This window comes from Crocodylus porosus, unplaced genomic scaffold (assembly GCF_001723895.1).
Source record: "Crocodylus porosus isolate Cpor-Errol unplaced genomic scaffold, CroPor_comp1, whole genome shotgun sequence".
NCBI lineage: Eukaryota > Metazoa > Chordata > Crocodylia > Crocodylidae > Crocodylus > Crocodylus porosus.
Genome location: NW_017728918.1, coordinates 96350011 through 96364673, shown reverse-complemented (window position 1 = coordinate 96364673; position 14663 = coordinate 96350011). Strand labels below are relative to the sequence as shown.

General features: G+C 39.8%; 1 protein-coding gene across 1 annotated transcript in view; it reads left to right on the top strand.

Moving 5' to 3' along the window:
* Positions 1 to 422: 422 nt before the first annotated feature.
* The window catches only part of MAN1A1 (mannosidase alpha class 1A member 1), a 198772-nt gene continuing 184531 nt past the window's right edge, over positions 423 to 14663 (top strand). The window contains exon 1 of the mRNA XM_019537970.1: positions 423 to 519. Coding sequence (XP_019393515.1) covers positions 423 to 519 — 97 coding nt within the window. The remainder of the gene's footprint in view (positions 520 to 14663) is intronic.

Below are 14663 nucleotides of genomic sequence, written 5' to 3'. Positions count from 1 at the left end.
TATTTTAAACTGCTGCTACTTTTGACCTCATAAATTTATCTTGGTCTGTCTTGCTCCTGAAATATAAAAATCTAATTTTTCAAAGTATTTTTTCACACTGCTGAGGAAAATCTAATTGGGTTAATATACTTCTATCACAAATTTAATCTCTGAAAATTAATTGGCCATAATTATAATTATGTGAAATAATAATAGGAGGTGGGTTTAATTGGAATTGAACACTTAATTCAACAATAACAGTAATACTGTTTTTCCAGTGTAATGTTAATTGTATTTAAAATATTTTATATTTCTAATGCATACAACATGAATTTAATAAAGCACAGAATAAATATATATTTAATATATAGTTTATTCTCAATCAGTTTTGTGGTGGTTTCTTTTTAAATCAGCATTATAATCCTGCTTTCATTTCCCTCCAGATGATGAAACATGCCTGGGATAATTATAAGCGTTATGCGTGGGGATTAAATGAACTGAAACCCATATCTAAACAAGGACATTCAAGCAATTTATTTGGTGAGTAGCATGTACTTTTGTACTTAATGATATTAACTTAGAACAGTAAGTCATCTGAAGAGATTACAGCTGAGTGACACATGTTCCTAATTGTGACATTGGTGTGACGTTTCTAGGTTTACCATATTATGTATAGAAAACAGAGTAGAGTAGAAAACAGTTTTCTATATCAACTGTCCTCTCAATGAAAAAAACATATGAATAATTTTATTGCGGCATCATCCCACTAAAATTACTTAGTTGAAGTGGAAGCTCACTGGCAAACCATTCCATAAGCAATTAAAACCTTATGGGGTATGATTGCAATTGTTTGTTCCATATAGACACAAATGTACTTTAAGATGTCACAAGTATGTTCCCTTGCATGAGAAGTAACGTGTTTAATTGACCTGAAATTATACTTACCTTCAGCTGACTTCCTCATTTGTGAGATGGCCATTAATTGTACCTCTAACAGTATATTGCTAGCAGTATTTAATTTGGTCCCATCCAACATAGCTTCAAGTTAATTTGAGGCTGAATAAGTTAGTGGAAGTAAAGTCTGGATAGAAATCCTGAAGTAATTGGGCTTAAGAAAAAAATCTTGTCTCAAAATGGTGCAGAGCTTAGTGGAGGAGCAGCTGTTAAATGAGAGTTTAAGCATACATATGCAGTGCCTTAAAGATTAACGTCCATCATCCAATGATTCATGTCTTGCAGAGAAAGCACAGATATCCAAAAATTGTTAAAATATAGAAATCCTTGTCAGTCTTTAAAAAAAAATATTGCTGGAAATAATGAAAGTGAATAGACCTCCATAAAGGCCACAGAGGGCACGTCCCCCCGAGCAGGAATGTGTGTTCTCTGGGAACAGCTGGTTGTCTCTGGGGAATACGTGGCAAGATGGCCCAGGGGAGTCTGGGGCCAGCATCTGGGCTGGCCCCAGCAGCCCTTTCTTGGGTTCCAGCAGCAGTGATCTGGTCACACAGAGCCTGGTCGGCAGTCAGAGTATGGCTCTGGCTGGCCAGACTCCAGTTTCAGGCAGCGCAAGCTGCCGCCATGTGTACAGGCCCCACGTTCCCAAATTCTGGCAAAAAACCTGGCCTTTTAGTTGTTCTGTGGTCTTGACTTTTGCTTTGAAAGCCATTGTTGTTTAGCTATGATTGCAACGAGCAACTTGCAGACATGACCCCAGATTTAAAAGTATAGAAAATGGCTTGCCTGAACAAGGGAAAACCTAAAAAAAGTAATTTTGAAATTAACTATGGCAACTTGAACTCTCACCCTAGTTATTTTGGGCTAACCACCCACTTGCAACAGCATAACCAGTGTGTGACCAGGACACCAGCCCTAGGCACTGATTTTTGAGGGGGTGCAAGAATGGCAGCTGTTACCATGGTTTCAACTAGCATTACTGCTCATGGCACAAAAATTGCTTGTAATGCCCCTGTCTGCATAGATTGGTTATATAGAAAAGCTCTGAGTTTGAATAGAGCCTAGAGTAAGAGCTCAGCTATGAACTGTCCTGTTGATTTCAGTTGTTAGTTGGTCAACTTTCAGAAGTGTGGAAATATTATTCGAGTCTAAATTGCTTTTCTAATTTTGGATAATTGCCGTTTGAAAGGCTTTAATAGTTGATTTCATTAAAATAGTTCAGTAAACTTTTAAAATGTTAGATAGTCAAATTATGCATGGCTGTCTTTCCTGAAGGTGACAATTGAAATGAAAATATATTTAAGGTGGTTTCTTTTTGGTAAAAGCATACCAATACTGTTGTCATTTTGCATATAATGTAACTTTTTCAGTGCTTTTACAATCTAAATTGTCACCTGAAAACCAGAGACTAGTACTTTAATTAAATAGCTATAAAATAATGCAAACAAGACTTGCCTGAGTGAAAGTCAGAATCATTTATGATGGCTAGTGGACATGCAGGAATTGCTGAAGACTTACTGCCCAGTGAAATATTTCTGTGCTCTAGAGTTCATTGCTTAACATTAATTGCATGTGGTGATATAGCTACTGATGTGGTAATGCCAGGTATAGAGGTGAGCAGTAGGGCTGCGCGAGGCTTTGGACAGAGCTTCGGATCCGGAGAAGCTTCAGATGCTTCGGGGTCCAAAGCAGCATATCCGGGTGGAAGTGCTGGCTTCATTAGGCTTCCCGAAGCAGTTCGGAGCTTCTGAAGAGCTTTGGAGCTGCCTCAGAGATCTGGCTATAGGGTATAATGGGGAAACAATAAAATATCTAAAGCTTTGTTGTTTTTTTGTCTGATTTGGATGAAATTTTCAGGGGTGGTATACTCTGCAGAGAGGATGAATCCTGTCAAGTTTCAAAAAGATTGGTGCAGGGGCTTGGGGGAAACTGTTCCTCAAGCTGTGGACAAGCAAAACTCGTGCCATGGGTGCTTGTGGGAGTGACTGTCTCTGTCTTGGGGCAGGGATGGGAGACACTACTGCAGGCCTGGCTGCTAAGCTACTGTGTTACCAGTTACCAATTAATCATGATTCACTCAGGGACCAGGGACTCAGGATCAGTTCAATGCATAGGACCTAGCTACTACATAACGACTTAACGCTCAACAATTAGCACCTAGCACCCACAAAATCAGGCTAAAGAGAGGAAAGAATCAATACAATCAATTGCCCCAAGATGGAAAGTCTTGGCACGAGTTTTGCCTGTCAGCAGCTAGGGGTGCAGGGACCCAGAACCCCCTGCACCGATCTCCTTGACAGCTGGCAGGTGTCGTGGCCCCACCACCCTGCAGCTGTCACCCTGCTGCACTTTAACATACCCATGTCATGAGTTTTGCTTGTCCACAGCTTGAGGTGCAGTTTCCCCCAAACCTCTGCACCTATCTTCTTGAAACTTGGCAGGCTTTGTGGCCTCAGAAAGAGCTACCGCCCCTGCAGTTTTGAGCCCCCTGTGTTGTAACATGCAGCTGTGACATGAGTTTCGCTTTCAAGAATTTGGTGTAGTTTCCCCCAAACCCCTGCACCTATCTTCTTGAAACGTGGCAGGTTTTGTGCTCTCAGCAGAGGCTACCATCCCTGCAAGTTTCATCCAAATCAGACAAAAAACAAAGTTATACATATTTCATTGATTTCCCCATTGTATCCTATGGCTGGATCTCCGAGGCGGCTCTGAAGCTTCAGAGGGGCTTTGACTGGATCAAGGCAGAAACCCGGTGCGGAGCTCCAGATCAGATCATGGCTATCTGAAGCGGCCGGATCTGAAACCGGATCAGATCGCTGCCAACTTGCGCAGGCCTGCTGAGCAGTTGGTCCAAACTACTCTAAGACAGTAAGGAAGAAAAAAATTACTTAACCTAATCATTGTAAAACAGATGCCACAGCACACAGTTCTGGAAATCAGTTAAATTATGAAATGCTGTCCTTTTGGCCAATGTATCCTTTGATAAGATGGATGAGGGCTTTACTTTGTACTAACAGAGTTACATCATGCTTTATGTTTAGAGAATTTAAAGAAGGTTTTTGAGCAATATAAAAGTACTGAAGAAGTTATGAAGCAGACTACTTACTAGGACTTTTGAAGGCCAACTACTTGATATTAGTCTCATCAGTTGTGAAAATAAAGCAAGGTTGTCCCATGAAGCCACTGGGTAAAATGAGTTTTTAGAAGATCCTTTAAAAGTAAGCTGCTTATGAAATGAGCTGTGGATATTTGGTTCAGTTTAGAAAACACTTGAGAGCTATCTGAGAGGGGAAAACAAAATTTAGAAAAGGTGTCCCTTTTAAAGCTACTAGCAGGCTTGCAAAGGTGCAAGCTATTTGAGCTATATACTCGAGGCTTGATCACTGCTGAAAAGATGACTCCCCGCAAACTTACATCTGTAGAACTCTGAAGCTTAGATGTTAGTCTTAAATTATGTTGTTGTCTGGGCTGTTAGAGGGATTGTTTTTGAGACCTTCCTAGATCTAATCCAGAAGTTGCTTTGCCGGGGCTTGCCCACCCAGCACTTCCTTTTCTATTACAAGTATTCCTCAAGACTGTAACTATGATGTTAAGCGAGGAGTAGCTGTATAACACTGAATTCCACAACAGGGTCTCTTGGTACTATTCCTGATGAAAGTGCTTTATATATTTCTCATCCATTCTTTGCTCATCAGCAAGGGAACGAGAGTTAAATATTAATTCTCTCTTGGGTTTTTTTAACACAGTTTATTCTTTTCTCGATAGCTTGTGTATCTGTAAAGTAGTTATTATAGAACTATTTCTAACAGTGAACTCGAATTTGATAACTAGATCTGTTATAGATTTCAACATAAGCTCCTCCTTTTAATTCTTTCCATGTAATTTTTGGGCGACAGGAAGCCTAATAAAATATTTTTGCCTTTATCACAAAACATATATGCTCCTTCTTCCACTCCTTGCTATTGTACTACACAAAATTGCAGTGCTAAAACAAACATGTTCATCCTCCTGTTTTTTCCTTATAAAAGGGCCATTGAACTCAACATATACCAACTAAATGACTGCTGTAAAATAATTCAGAATGGAACTGGCCAAGACTGTACCCTCTGGAAATAAGCCCTGTGAACTTTACAGCTAGCATTCAGAGAGCAAGGAGGGCTATTGTAAATTCAATCTCCTGTCATCATAAGTACCTTCTGTTTTCAATAGTCTTCACTTTGACTTCTGCAGCTCCAGTTTTCTGAAAGATAATTGTCTTAGTGGCACTAAGGTACAACACATTCATTATCCAGCTGTTTAATTTGGAATTCTTTCCCTCCCCCAGTTGATTGTTTCAATTATTTTTCATTCTGAATGCAGTGAAAGTGTCTCTGCTGTGGGGCAGAGGGGACTTTAAGCAGGTAATTGTAGAGTGCCCAGTTCCAGAGCTGTGTTTCAGTGGTGCTGAGCATTGTACAGGGGGCAGACAGTGCACCCATCCAGACTAATAGACGCTATAAGGAAAGGCATTTGCAATTGATATTCCTTCTTTTAAACTTAATTTTGGATCTACAAAATCTGATTTAGGAATGCTGCAGTGTTTGGCATACTGTCAGTCTGCATTCAGAATGTCACCTACCCGCATCTTGAAATTTGTGAGGGGTGAAAAAAAAAAACACTTAAGTGGAATTGAACATGGGTGTTGCTGTCATGGGGCCATTTCATATAAGACATATTTGGATAATCCTCTCACTTCACAACTCAGGCTAAGCTTTAGTCACCAAAATGTTAAAGAATTGTAGTCATGGCAAGGCTTTTACTGTAATGTGAAAGGATGGCCAGAAAGAAAGCAAAGAGTTAAGGGTAAATGGAACCAGAATAATATGAACAAATAATATTTGTCATATTAGGAAGTATATACTTTATTATTTTAACCAGATTTTTATTTTTGGCTGTTCTTATCCAGTGATAAATTCATGGGGATGGTAACTAACAAAAATGATATAACAAGGACCATAAGCAAATGCTAGGTCTCTGCTGCCTCAAATTTGGATGCAGTGGGCATCTTGTAGCACTCTGTTGATAAATATTGTCACTTAAATTGATACTTTTCCCCCTATATGGGGGGGAGGGGAAGAGGACTTCTACTGGTTTTGTAATTGCAGCCAAGTTAGCCTGTATGCCTGCTCTATAATATTTTCGCCAAATACTTCTCAATTAAATACTTCTCTCTTCTGGAGCTTATCTGTTACTTTATTCTGTTTGTATATAACCATTGTCACTAGTATGCAAGCATCTTCCAGTATTAAATTAAGTAATTTGGGGAAGGGAAGCTACAAAGATTTTGTGTAGAATATGTTGCGTTGGTAGGGATGGGAGTCTCACTTTTATTTATGCTCTCAATATGTTCCTGCATGCTTATTAGAAAAGACAAGGTCAAACAAGTGCTTTGCCAACTTGTTCTTGAAACCAGCTGTTTTAAGTCTTGTACGTGTAATTCTTGTCAGTGGCCCCCAAGAAAGCTGTCACTTGCACAGCTAAACCCTTTCCTTATGCTAAAAAGCTGCACTGAATCTGAGGGGTGGAGTGGATTTTTATGTATTGTGGGTCCAGACCATTAAATACCTTAAAGATAAGGACAGAGATATTGAACTAGATGTTGTGCTTTGTGAGAAGCCCATGTAGATAATGGAGAGTAGGTTTGTGCTCGTTACAATAACTACAAAGGATCCCATTGTAATATTACCTACTTGCAGAGGCAAAATTGTTAAAAGATTTTAGTCATGATCTCTGTAATGTTCTTAGCTGTTGAAATTCAACAATTCTGATGTGTGCACTGCTGTAGCTAGTAATTAAGATGTTTATAGCCTAATTTAGCTAAATGGGAGTAATTAAATCTTCCTGTGTATATAACACATTTTAATCTGAAAAACAGGCTAGTGAGGTACCTTATCCCTTTCTAGGTGCTTTCTGCTGTACAATATGCCAAGTTTCTGTATAAATATGTACAAGCTTTTTGCTTCTACCTTATCTGAGGGTACAGTACTAACAGTCCATCTTATAGAACTCCTTAGTGTTAGAAAATGCCAATAATGTTTAGTAACAAAGTTGTCTACATTAGAAAAGATTACCAGTATACTTATACTTAGGGTAGATGCAGCCTCTCCCAGTAAAAGTGCTTTATTTGGGTATGCCTGCACTTATAGTAATGCTTGCCTGAGTATAGAAATTTGCTTTAAAAAAACAAACTTTTAACTAGAAGATATCCTATTGAAAATCTGTCTGTTGGTAAGATGGCAATTTTCTGATATACTAAACATATTCTTCTTGCCTATAGAATGTGTTGAGGTACTTTAATATCCTCTCAAGCTCTATACAGACTCACCAGTGTGTTTTTTTTTTTTTTAATCTGAATCTATTGTTCCCATGTTAGGCTGATACTGCAATTTGCTTCCAAGTCTAGGAATTCTGAGATGCTCTGAATTTGACAGTGTAGAGTTAGTATAAATTAGGGATCAGCAACTTTTTCAGGCAGAGTGCTAAAAACACTCGCAACCTTTACTTGTAAGACGGTGGCATGCCAGGGGCAGATGGTAGGGGAGCTGCAAGGGGCCTGATCGTTGTTGTGGCAACACAGCCCCAGCCCCTTTCTGGCTGGCCACCTTAAGGCACACGTGCACCCACTTCCATCAACAAGCCAGGCCGGGGCTCCATACTCTGGTACAGCTGCTTGCAGCCTCCCTGCAAACAGCCTGGGTGGGTTCCATGGTGGGTGGCAGGGGCCTGCCCAAAGCTTGAGGCCAGCTGTGGTAGGCAGCCAGGAGGCTGCAAGCAGCTGCACCAGGGATCTGTGGAGCCCTGGCCTGGCTTCTTGCTGGTGGTGGATGTATGTGTGCCTTGGGGTGGACATTGGGAAAGGAGCTGTGGCTATGCTGCGACAACAAGGATCAGGCCCCTCGCAGCTCCTCCGCTGTCCACCCCAAGTGAACTTGCACCTGCTACCAGCAGCAAGCGAGGCTTTGGATCCGTGGACCCCAGTACAGCTGCTTGCAGCTTTTTGGCTGCCTGCCGCATCTAGCCCAGGCTCTGGACAGGTCCCTGCTTATGTACAGTGGTTCACAAAACTTGAGGCAAAATTGATTCAAACGTCACAGTTTTTTCTAAGCTGCGTAAATTGAACCAATAACAAACTGAACTGACATTTAATATTTGGGTAGCCAAGACAGGCAAAAGCCTGTACTGGCCCAGGCCAGGAACCTAGGGGCACTAACATGCAATGCCCCTTGTGGCCAGGCTGCCGAACCCAGCTAAGGGCCACCCACGCCTGATTGGCAGCAAGGGTCTATGGGGTGTCAGGGAAAGCCCCGACTGGGGGTCTTTTCACATCTTCCCCCCACACACACACACACACATACACACACAGCTTGGAGCCAGGTTGAGATCATCCTAGCCCCATCCCTTCCCCAGCTGTCGACTTCCAACAGGTGGTAGGCCCAGGGGTGGGGAACACATGCTCCGGCTGCCAGCCAGGCTCTGTACAACAGAATCGCTGCTGCTGCAGCCCTGGAAGGCCCCCAGGACCCCAAGTAAGGCTGCTGGGACCAGCCCGGTGCTGGCCCCAGCCTTGTCTACTGCCCCCAGGGTAACTTGCTGTGCACCAAAGTGTGTGTGGTGCAGGTGTTCCTCCTGGCACAAGTAGCTGCAATGCAAGGTGCACCACCACTACCTGTCCCTGGGGAACTAAATATCCATGCTCATCTGGACATGCCCAAGAAGTTCAGTGCATATAAACTACTTTCAAAATGGCCAAAACCAGTTTAAGATAAATCTGGATGGGTATAGTATCAGACTTAACTAATTTAGGTTAAACCGGTTTATTGAACGTCTGTCTCAGATCCCCTCCAGCTTCAAGTTAACTCATGGCCCCCCAAGCATTCCAGGATGCTTTGCAGCCCAGGGCTGTGCTGTCTGCTGCAGCAGAGCAGGGCTGGCTCTACTCCCAGTTGTCACAGAGATGAAGCACCAAAGCCTCTGCTTCCCTGCCTGCTTCCTGGCTTTAGCCCAGTGGGACAGGAGGCAGAGGAACAAACCCCCAGATCATTTTAGTGCATTTTCGTGAAATTGTCATTAGTGGGGTAAACTTGTGTTGCTGTAGTGGAGGGATTTTGTCTGTATTTGTAATGGGCAAAGCATAACGGAACCCTGCTCTTGTTTGGGATTTTGATAGTGTTGGGGTGATGTTATAATAGTGATGGTTATGAGAAGCAAGCATTTCTTGGAGTGATATCTTTTGGGGTGGATCTTTTGGTATACTTTGGAAACAAGTCTGATAAGCTTTTGAATGCAAAGCATTTTTCTCTAGGTCTACGGAAAAAAGCAATCACTGCAATTTTTAAGAACAGTGGGTAGAGCTATAGGATTTTATTGGGGAGAAATTCCCAGAGGTTGTAGCTGCACAATAAAAAGAAGAAAAGAAGTTTGATTACCGGGAGATCAAGATCTATCAAATGGGAGGAGTTTCATCATTACCTGTAGTGTGTAGGAAGAGTCTCAGGAACCAGGTAAATTACAGTGTGTTATAAAATCAGTATCAATGTTCAACCCTTAGTTCCTAGTGTCCCCTCAGCTCATGAATTTTTGTTTCCATGCTTACCTTTTAAAGGTGTTTCATAGGCTTGCCTTGAGCACAAGGATAAAGTAAAAAAGGGAATGGTTGTTATGTGAAAAATGTGTTTCTACTGTTGTATGCATATTACTGTCTCATTTATTTTTTTTTTTTGGTAAGAGTTCATTCTGATGTGTAGCTGCTGCTTAATTTCACCTGCATTGTTATCATGAGGACATTTGATACATTGAATTAGAGAGAGCACATTTTGGGAAAGGCATGTGTAGGATTCATAGGTTCTAATGGATTTGTTGTGGGGCATGTTGATTATATCAGCCATGGAGATGTTAAGCATCTGTTGTTAAGGCACAGTTCAGACACTTGTAATACAGATAAACTGGATATCTATAGGCAGTATAAACCCTCATCTGTTCCATTCCATGTCTCCTTCATGAGCTATGAGGAAAGGACTGTAGATAAGAACAGTACAGCACTAACTTTCTTTGCTTCTGGATATAGGAGAGTCAAAAGAGAAAAATAGTATGGCTTCTCTACCCAGGAAAACTTACCATCATAGATAATAGCAGTAGATAACTATGCTTCTCCAGCTATGCTGGGATAACTTTTCTGTGTGGATGCTTGAGATTTAGAGGACCTTTTTTTTTATTTGGCTTTCCTTGCTGAGAGTGGTTTAAGCTAAAGCGTAAAAGCTCTCTAAATCCTCAAAGTGTGTCCATGTGTAGAGTGATATCAAGCTGAAAGTCTTTTTATCCCTTTTCCCTTATCAACTCGTTCTCCAAGAGGATTGTGTCTTTTGCTGCTACTGTATATTGTGTGTAATGTTCTTAATGTGCATAAATAATATCTTCTTTTACTACAGCTAAAGATAAAATGTTACAAAACATCAGTGAATTAAGCTTGATAACAGCCCTCTGAGGTTATTCAGTAAGTTTGCAAAGAATGAATTTGGGCAAGGGGTATGTGTGCAGATGGCAGGCTAGTGTCATTTATCATATTACAGAAACTGCAACAGTATCATAGAAGTATTTTATTTATATTGTTACTTTTTATAGATCTTATTTTTCATTGACAGCCATTGCTGATCAAGTTAACTTATGTAACAGTATGTATAAAATGTCAGCTTGCATGCTGAAAAGTTAAGTACTTGATGAAATGGTTTTATGAAGTAGTAGATTGTAAAACTAGGATGTCATTTAAAATCACTTCCAGAGCAACAGGTTTTTTTAAATAATACATAATGGAACCCAAACAGAAGGTGAGTTGGAGTGTCTCTGGGTTCACACAAGTAAACAAATACCTTATGGGGAGAGATACCTGATGGTGCTAGAGGAAACTAGATTTAGTTCCTTGGATCTTGATTTTTCTTGGATATCAATTTCTGTGTTCATTGTCATTTCCAACTTTACTGGCTAACTGCTTCTCTTCACAATCAAGAGGCAACAAAGCGAACTTCACTTCTTTTCTAACTTCACTTCTCTTAGCACTCAAGAGGCAACTGAGCTATAGGAGAACATAAAAATTAAATTCAAATTGTGTAATTATATTTGAGCCTAAAAGTACCCATCTTGATTTTATTTAATTATGGTTGGGTTTACAGAGGTGCAGGGAAGAAAACACAAGAAGCATTATTTGCAAATTAAGGAGATCTAACTTGGGAGCTCACTGTGCAAATGCTAGTCCTATATAATGGTAACTATTTCTGCAGACTTGCAGCAGAAGGGCGTTTCAGTTTTAATTTGAGGTACAAGAGTGTTGGTATTTCTTCTCCTGAACAGCATAGGCAGAAAGGCTAAGTACAGACAGTTAAAAAGCCCACGGCTGAATCAGTTCAATCTTCTAAATTGCATAGATTGAACTGATAAGCAAGTGAACAGACATTTACTTTTGATTCTGGAAATGCAGCCACATGCCTGCAGTGGCTGAAGCCAGAAGCTGGGGTGCCGTAGAGCACGCTTCCCCGCTCAGCTGGAGCAGGCAGCTTGGGCCCAAACTAGCCAACCCACCTTGCAAGGGGGAGGTTCGTGGGGGAGGTGGTAGAAATATGCACTGTTTCTATCATGTATATGCTCCCTGTCTTAGAAATTATCCCAAAACATTAAGTAAAATTCTTCTTCACTTTTATAAAATAGTCTGTCATAAGGTGGTCTTGTTTTGTGGGGTTTTTGCTTGTTTATTGAATAATTGTCCACGAGAGCTTATACTATATGCTTTTAAATGCTACAGGTAACGTTTTCAAATTCATGTAGGTTCCCTATTTCCTATTGTCTTTGCTCTTTACACAATATTAAGAATGAGGGAAATCCTAAAGGCATGGAAGGATTCCAAAAAAACCCATATGATAACGGCAAGTACACAGTAGGTTTGTGCATATGTGTGTACATTTCATATATGTGCCAATAATATACATGTACATATTATTTACTATTATGTGGGATTCTGGTGGTTGCCTCAGGGAAACCTCCTAGAGCAGTGGTTGGCAACTTTTTCAGAGCTTTGGGCCAGAGCCACCTGGTTCAGGTGTGAGGCTGACTTTTCTTCCAATGTGATGACTGCTGCTTCTCATCTCTCAGCTGCAGCACAGGTGAAGCCCTGGACCACTGATTAACTACTTCCCTCTCCACTTCTGGTTCTGTGATCCAGCCAGTGGGCCAAATATTGCAGACACTTTCCTAAAGGACTCCCAAACTATTAAAAGGGATACTGGGCATGTCTACATGTGCATTAATGTGCATTAGAAATGATGCATTAAATTTAGTACCTCCAATGTGAGGTACTAAATGAATGCTCATAAGGTTGAGCTAATGTGCAGTACTGCATTTGCACACTTTTTAGACTATTTTACTGCGCATTAATGTAATGTCATTTTTTTTACCTGATGCTTTAATGCGCAGTAAAATAATGTACTGCGCATTAAAGTGAACGTGTAGGCACGCACACTAGCAACTACTGTTCATTGAAAGGATGATAGGAAAACTGATGCTGACTTTGGTTTGTAAGTGTTTTGCATTTTCCACTTTTGCCAATTGATTGGTTTGAAAATATAGTCTTAATGGTTTTGAATTTAAAAAAAAAATACAGTACTGCCAGGGTTGCCTATAGTTCCGCATGCTTTGGCTTGGTGTGCTTTAATAATTAATGACTTGGCAATTAAACTATGTAAGGGAATATTGCCAAAGAAAAAAATCCTATTACCAACCTTTACATTTTTGGAAGTTGGCATTTTTAAAACCTGAATCAGACTTCACATTAACTATTTAATTAGTTGTAAGTTTATTAAAATGTTAGCTTTAAGTTGAAGACTTTTCTATATTTATATACTGCATGAGGATTACTTCTACAAAGTATGTACAGTGTTGTTTTTTTAAAAACTATAGTATATAAATAGAGAGAGAACATACAGGTGCTTCCTGTTTCGTTAAATATCCTAAGATATTAACTATGTGAGTTACTTCCTGTTCTGTTAGCTCAGAAATCTAGTATAGTACATAATTTAGTTCCTTTTTTTTGCTACGAAAGAATTTTTTTTTTTTTTTAAACCATCTGGATGACTAAAATGAGAAACTGAGCCACGTTTGTTCTGGCTGGGTGGTGGATGAGCCTTAGTGTATGGTTTTGTAAAATATATTTGTGGTTTTATTAGAGTATATACTATCCTCTAGCTGAGCCTCTTCCATTTTTAGGTAACTTGAATTAGCTGGGAAAATGGCAAAAGATTTATATTGTTCTTAGTAACAAGGACTAATTCAAAATACAGCATAAAATTAGCTATGTTTTTCCTTGGTGCAACTTGATAGTCTGTTCTTGGAAAACAGTTTTTGCATAACTACAAAGTATTATGTAACAAGCCTTAGAGTAAGAAGCAAATTCTCAGCATTATACAGGAAATTGAAGAGTCAACTGTTTCATATGCCAGATGTCTATCCGCTCTTGTTTCAAAACATATTAACATGCATACAGAGTTATGTATTTGTATCTGTACAGAAGTTTCACATTTTATCATAACTTTTTTACTCCTACATTCTTGTATGTTCATGAAGGATTATGGGATTTGTCTCAATGCACCGTTGTGCCTAGTTTTGGCTACTGAAGTTCGGGGAGAGGGGTTGTAGATAGGAGCACTAAGAGTGAGCTACTGTGGAAAGATGACAGAAGGATCTGCATAGTGCATCTCAGTCCTTTCTTTCCACTTCTCTCTGTTCTGTTGGCTTGTTTCCTTCTAATCAAGCAGGATATGGTGGCAAAAGAGTAAAAAGTGCTTCACTGGAATTTCTGCACAACAGCAGAGTAAGGGGGAAGTAACTTTTCCCTCACTTTTACTTCACCAGTAATGCCTCAAAAATTGTTTCTCAGAATATAAGATAATACAGAAGGTATGTATGCATGACTTGTGTAAACGTTCTATGTTATGAGGTAATAAACCTTGCTACGTGTAGTCTTTCTTTTCTTTAGATGAGTATCGGAGTAATAAACATAAGTAGTGGTATAGTGGTGATTTGGGAGAAAAGCCTATTTTTATATTCTTTTTATGGTACATATTACTACAACCAAAAACAACAAAGTTGTTACAACAACTTGGCTGCATTTTACTTTCATGTTAACTTTTAGAGCAACCTGTGTTCTGGCAAGAGTGTATGAGGCCTTTAGCCTGCTGGTTTGAGAAGTAAACCACATTTGGAGTCTGATGAGAAACTTGGATGTTTTTAAAAAAATGGCAACTTTCAATTCAGATTGCCAGCACTTTTAACAGATCTAGGTACCTTCAAGGTTCCTTAAGAAATCACTTTAAAAAATCTATCTCAGATTTAAAAGCCCTCAAAACTCCATGGTGTTGGAAAGGATAAGGAATACTGAAGTAAGCAGAGCCAGTGGACCTATAGGAACAACAGTAGATCTTATCAAAGTACTTTCCCAAAGAGGGAATAGACTGGACCTAGAACATAAAACAACAGATTTGGTAGGAGGAAAGCATGCTAATACCGTGTTTCCCCGAAAATAAGACACTGTCTTATATTTATTTTTCCTCAAGAAGACACACTATGGCTTATTTTCAGGGGATGTCTTATTTTTATTAAGTATACCGTGTTTCCCCGAAAATAAGACACTGAGACCCACAGTGCTGAGTAAA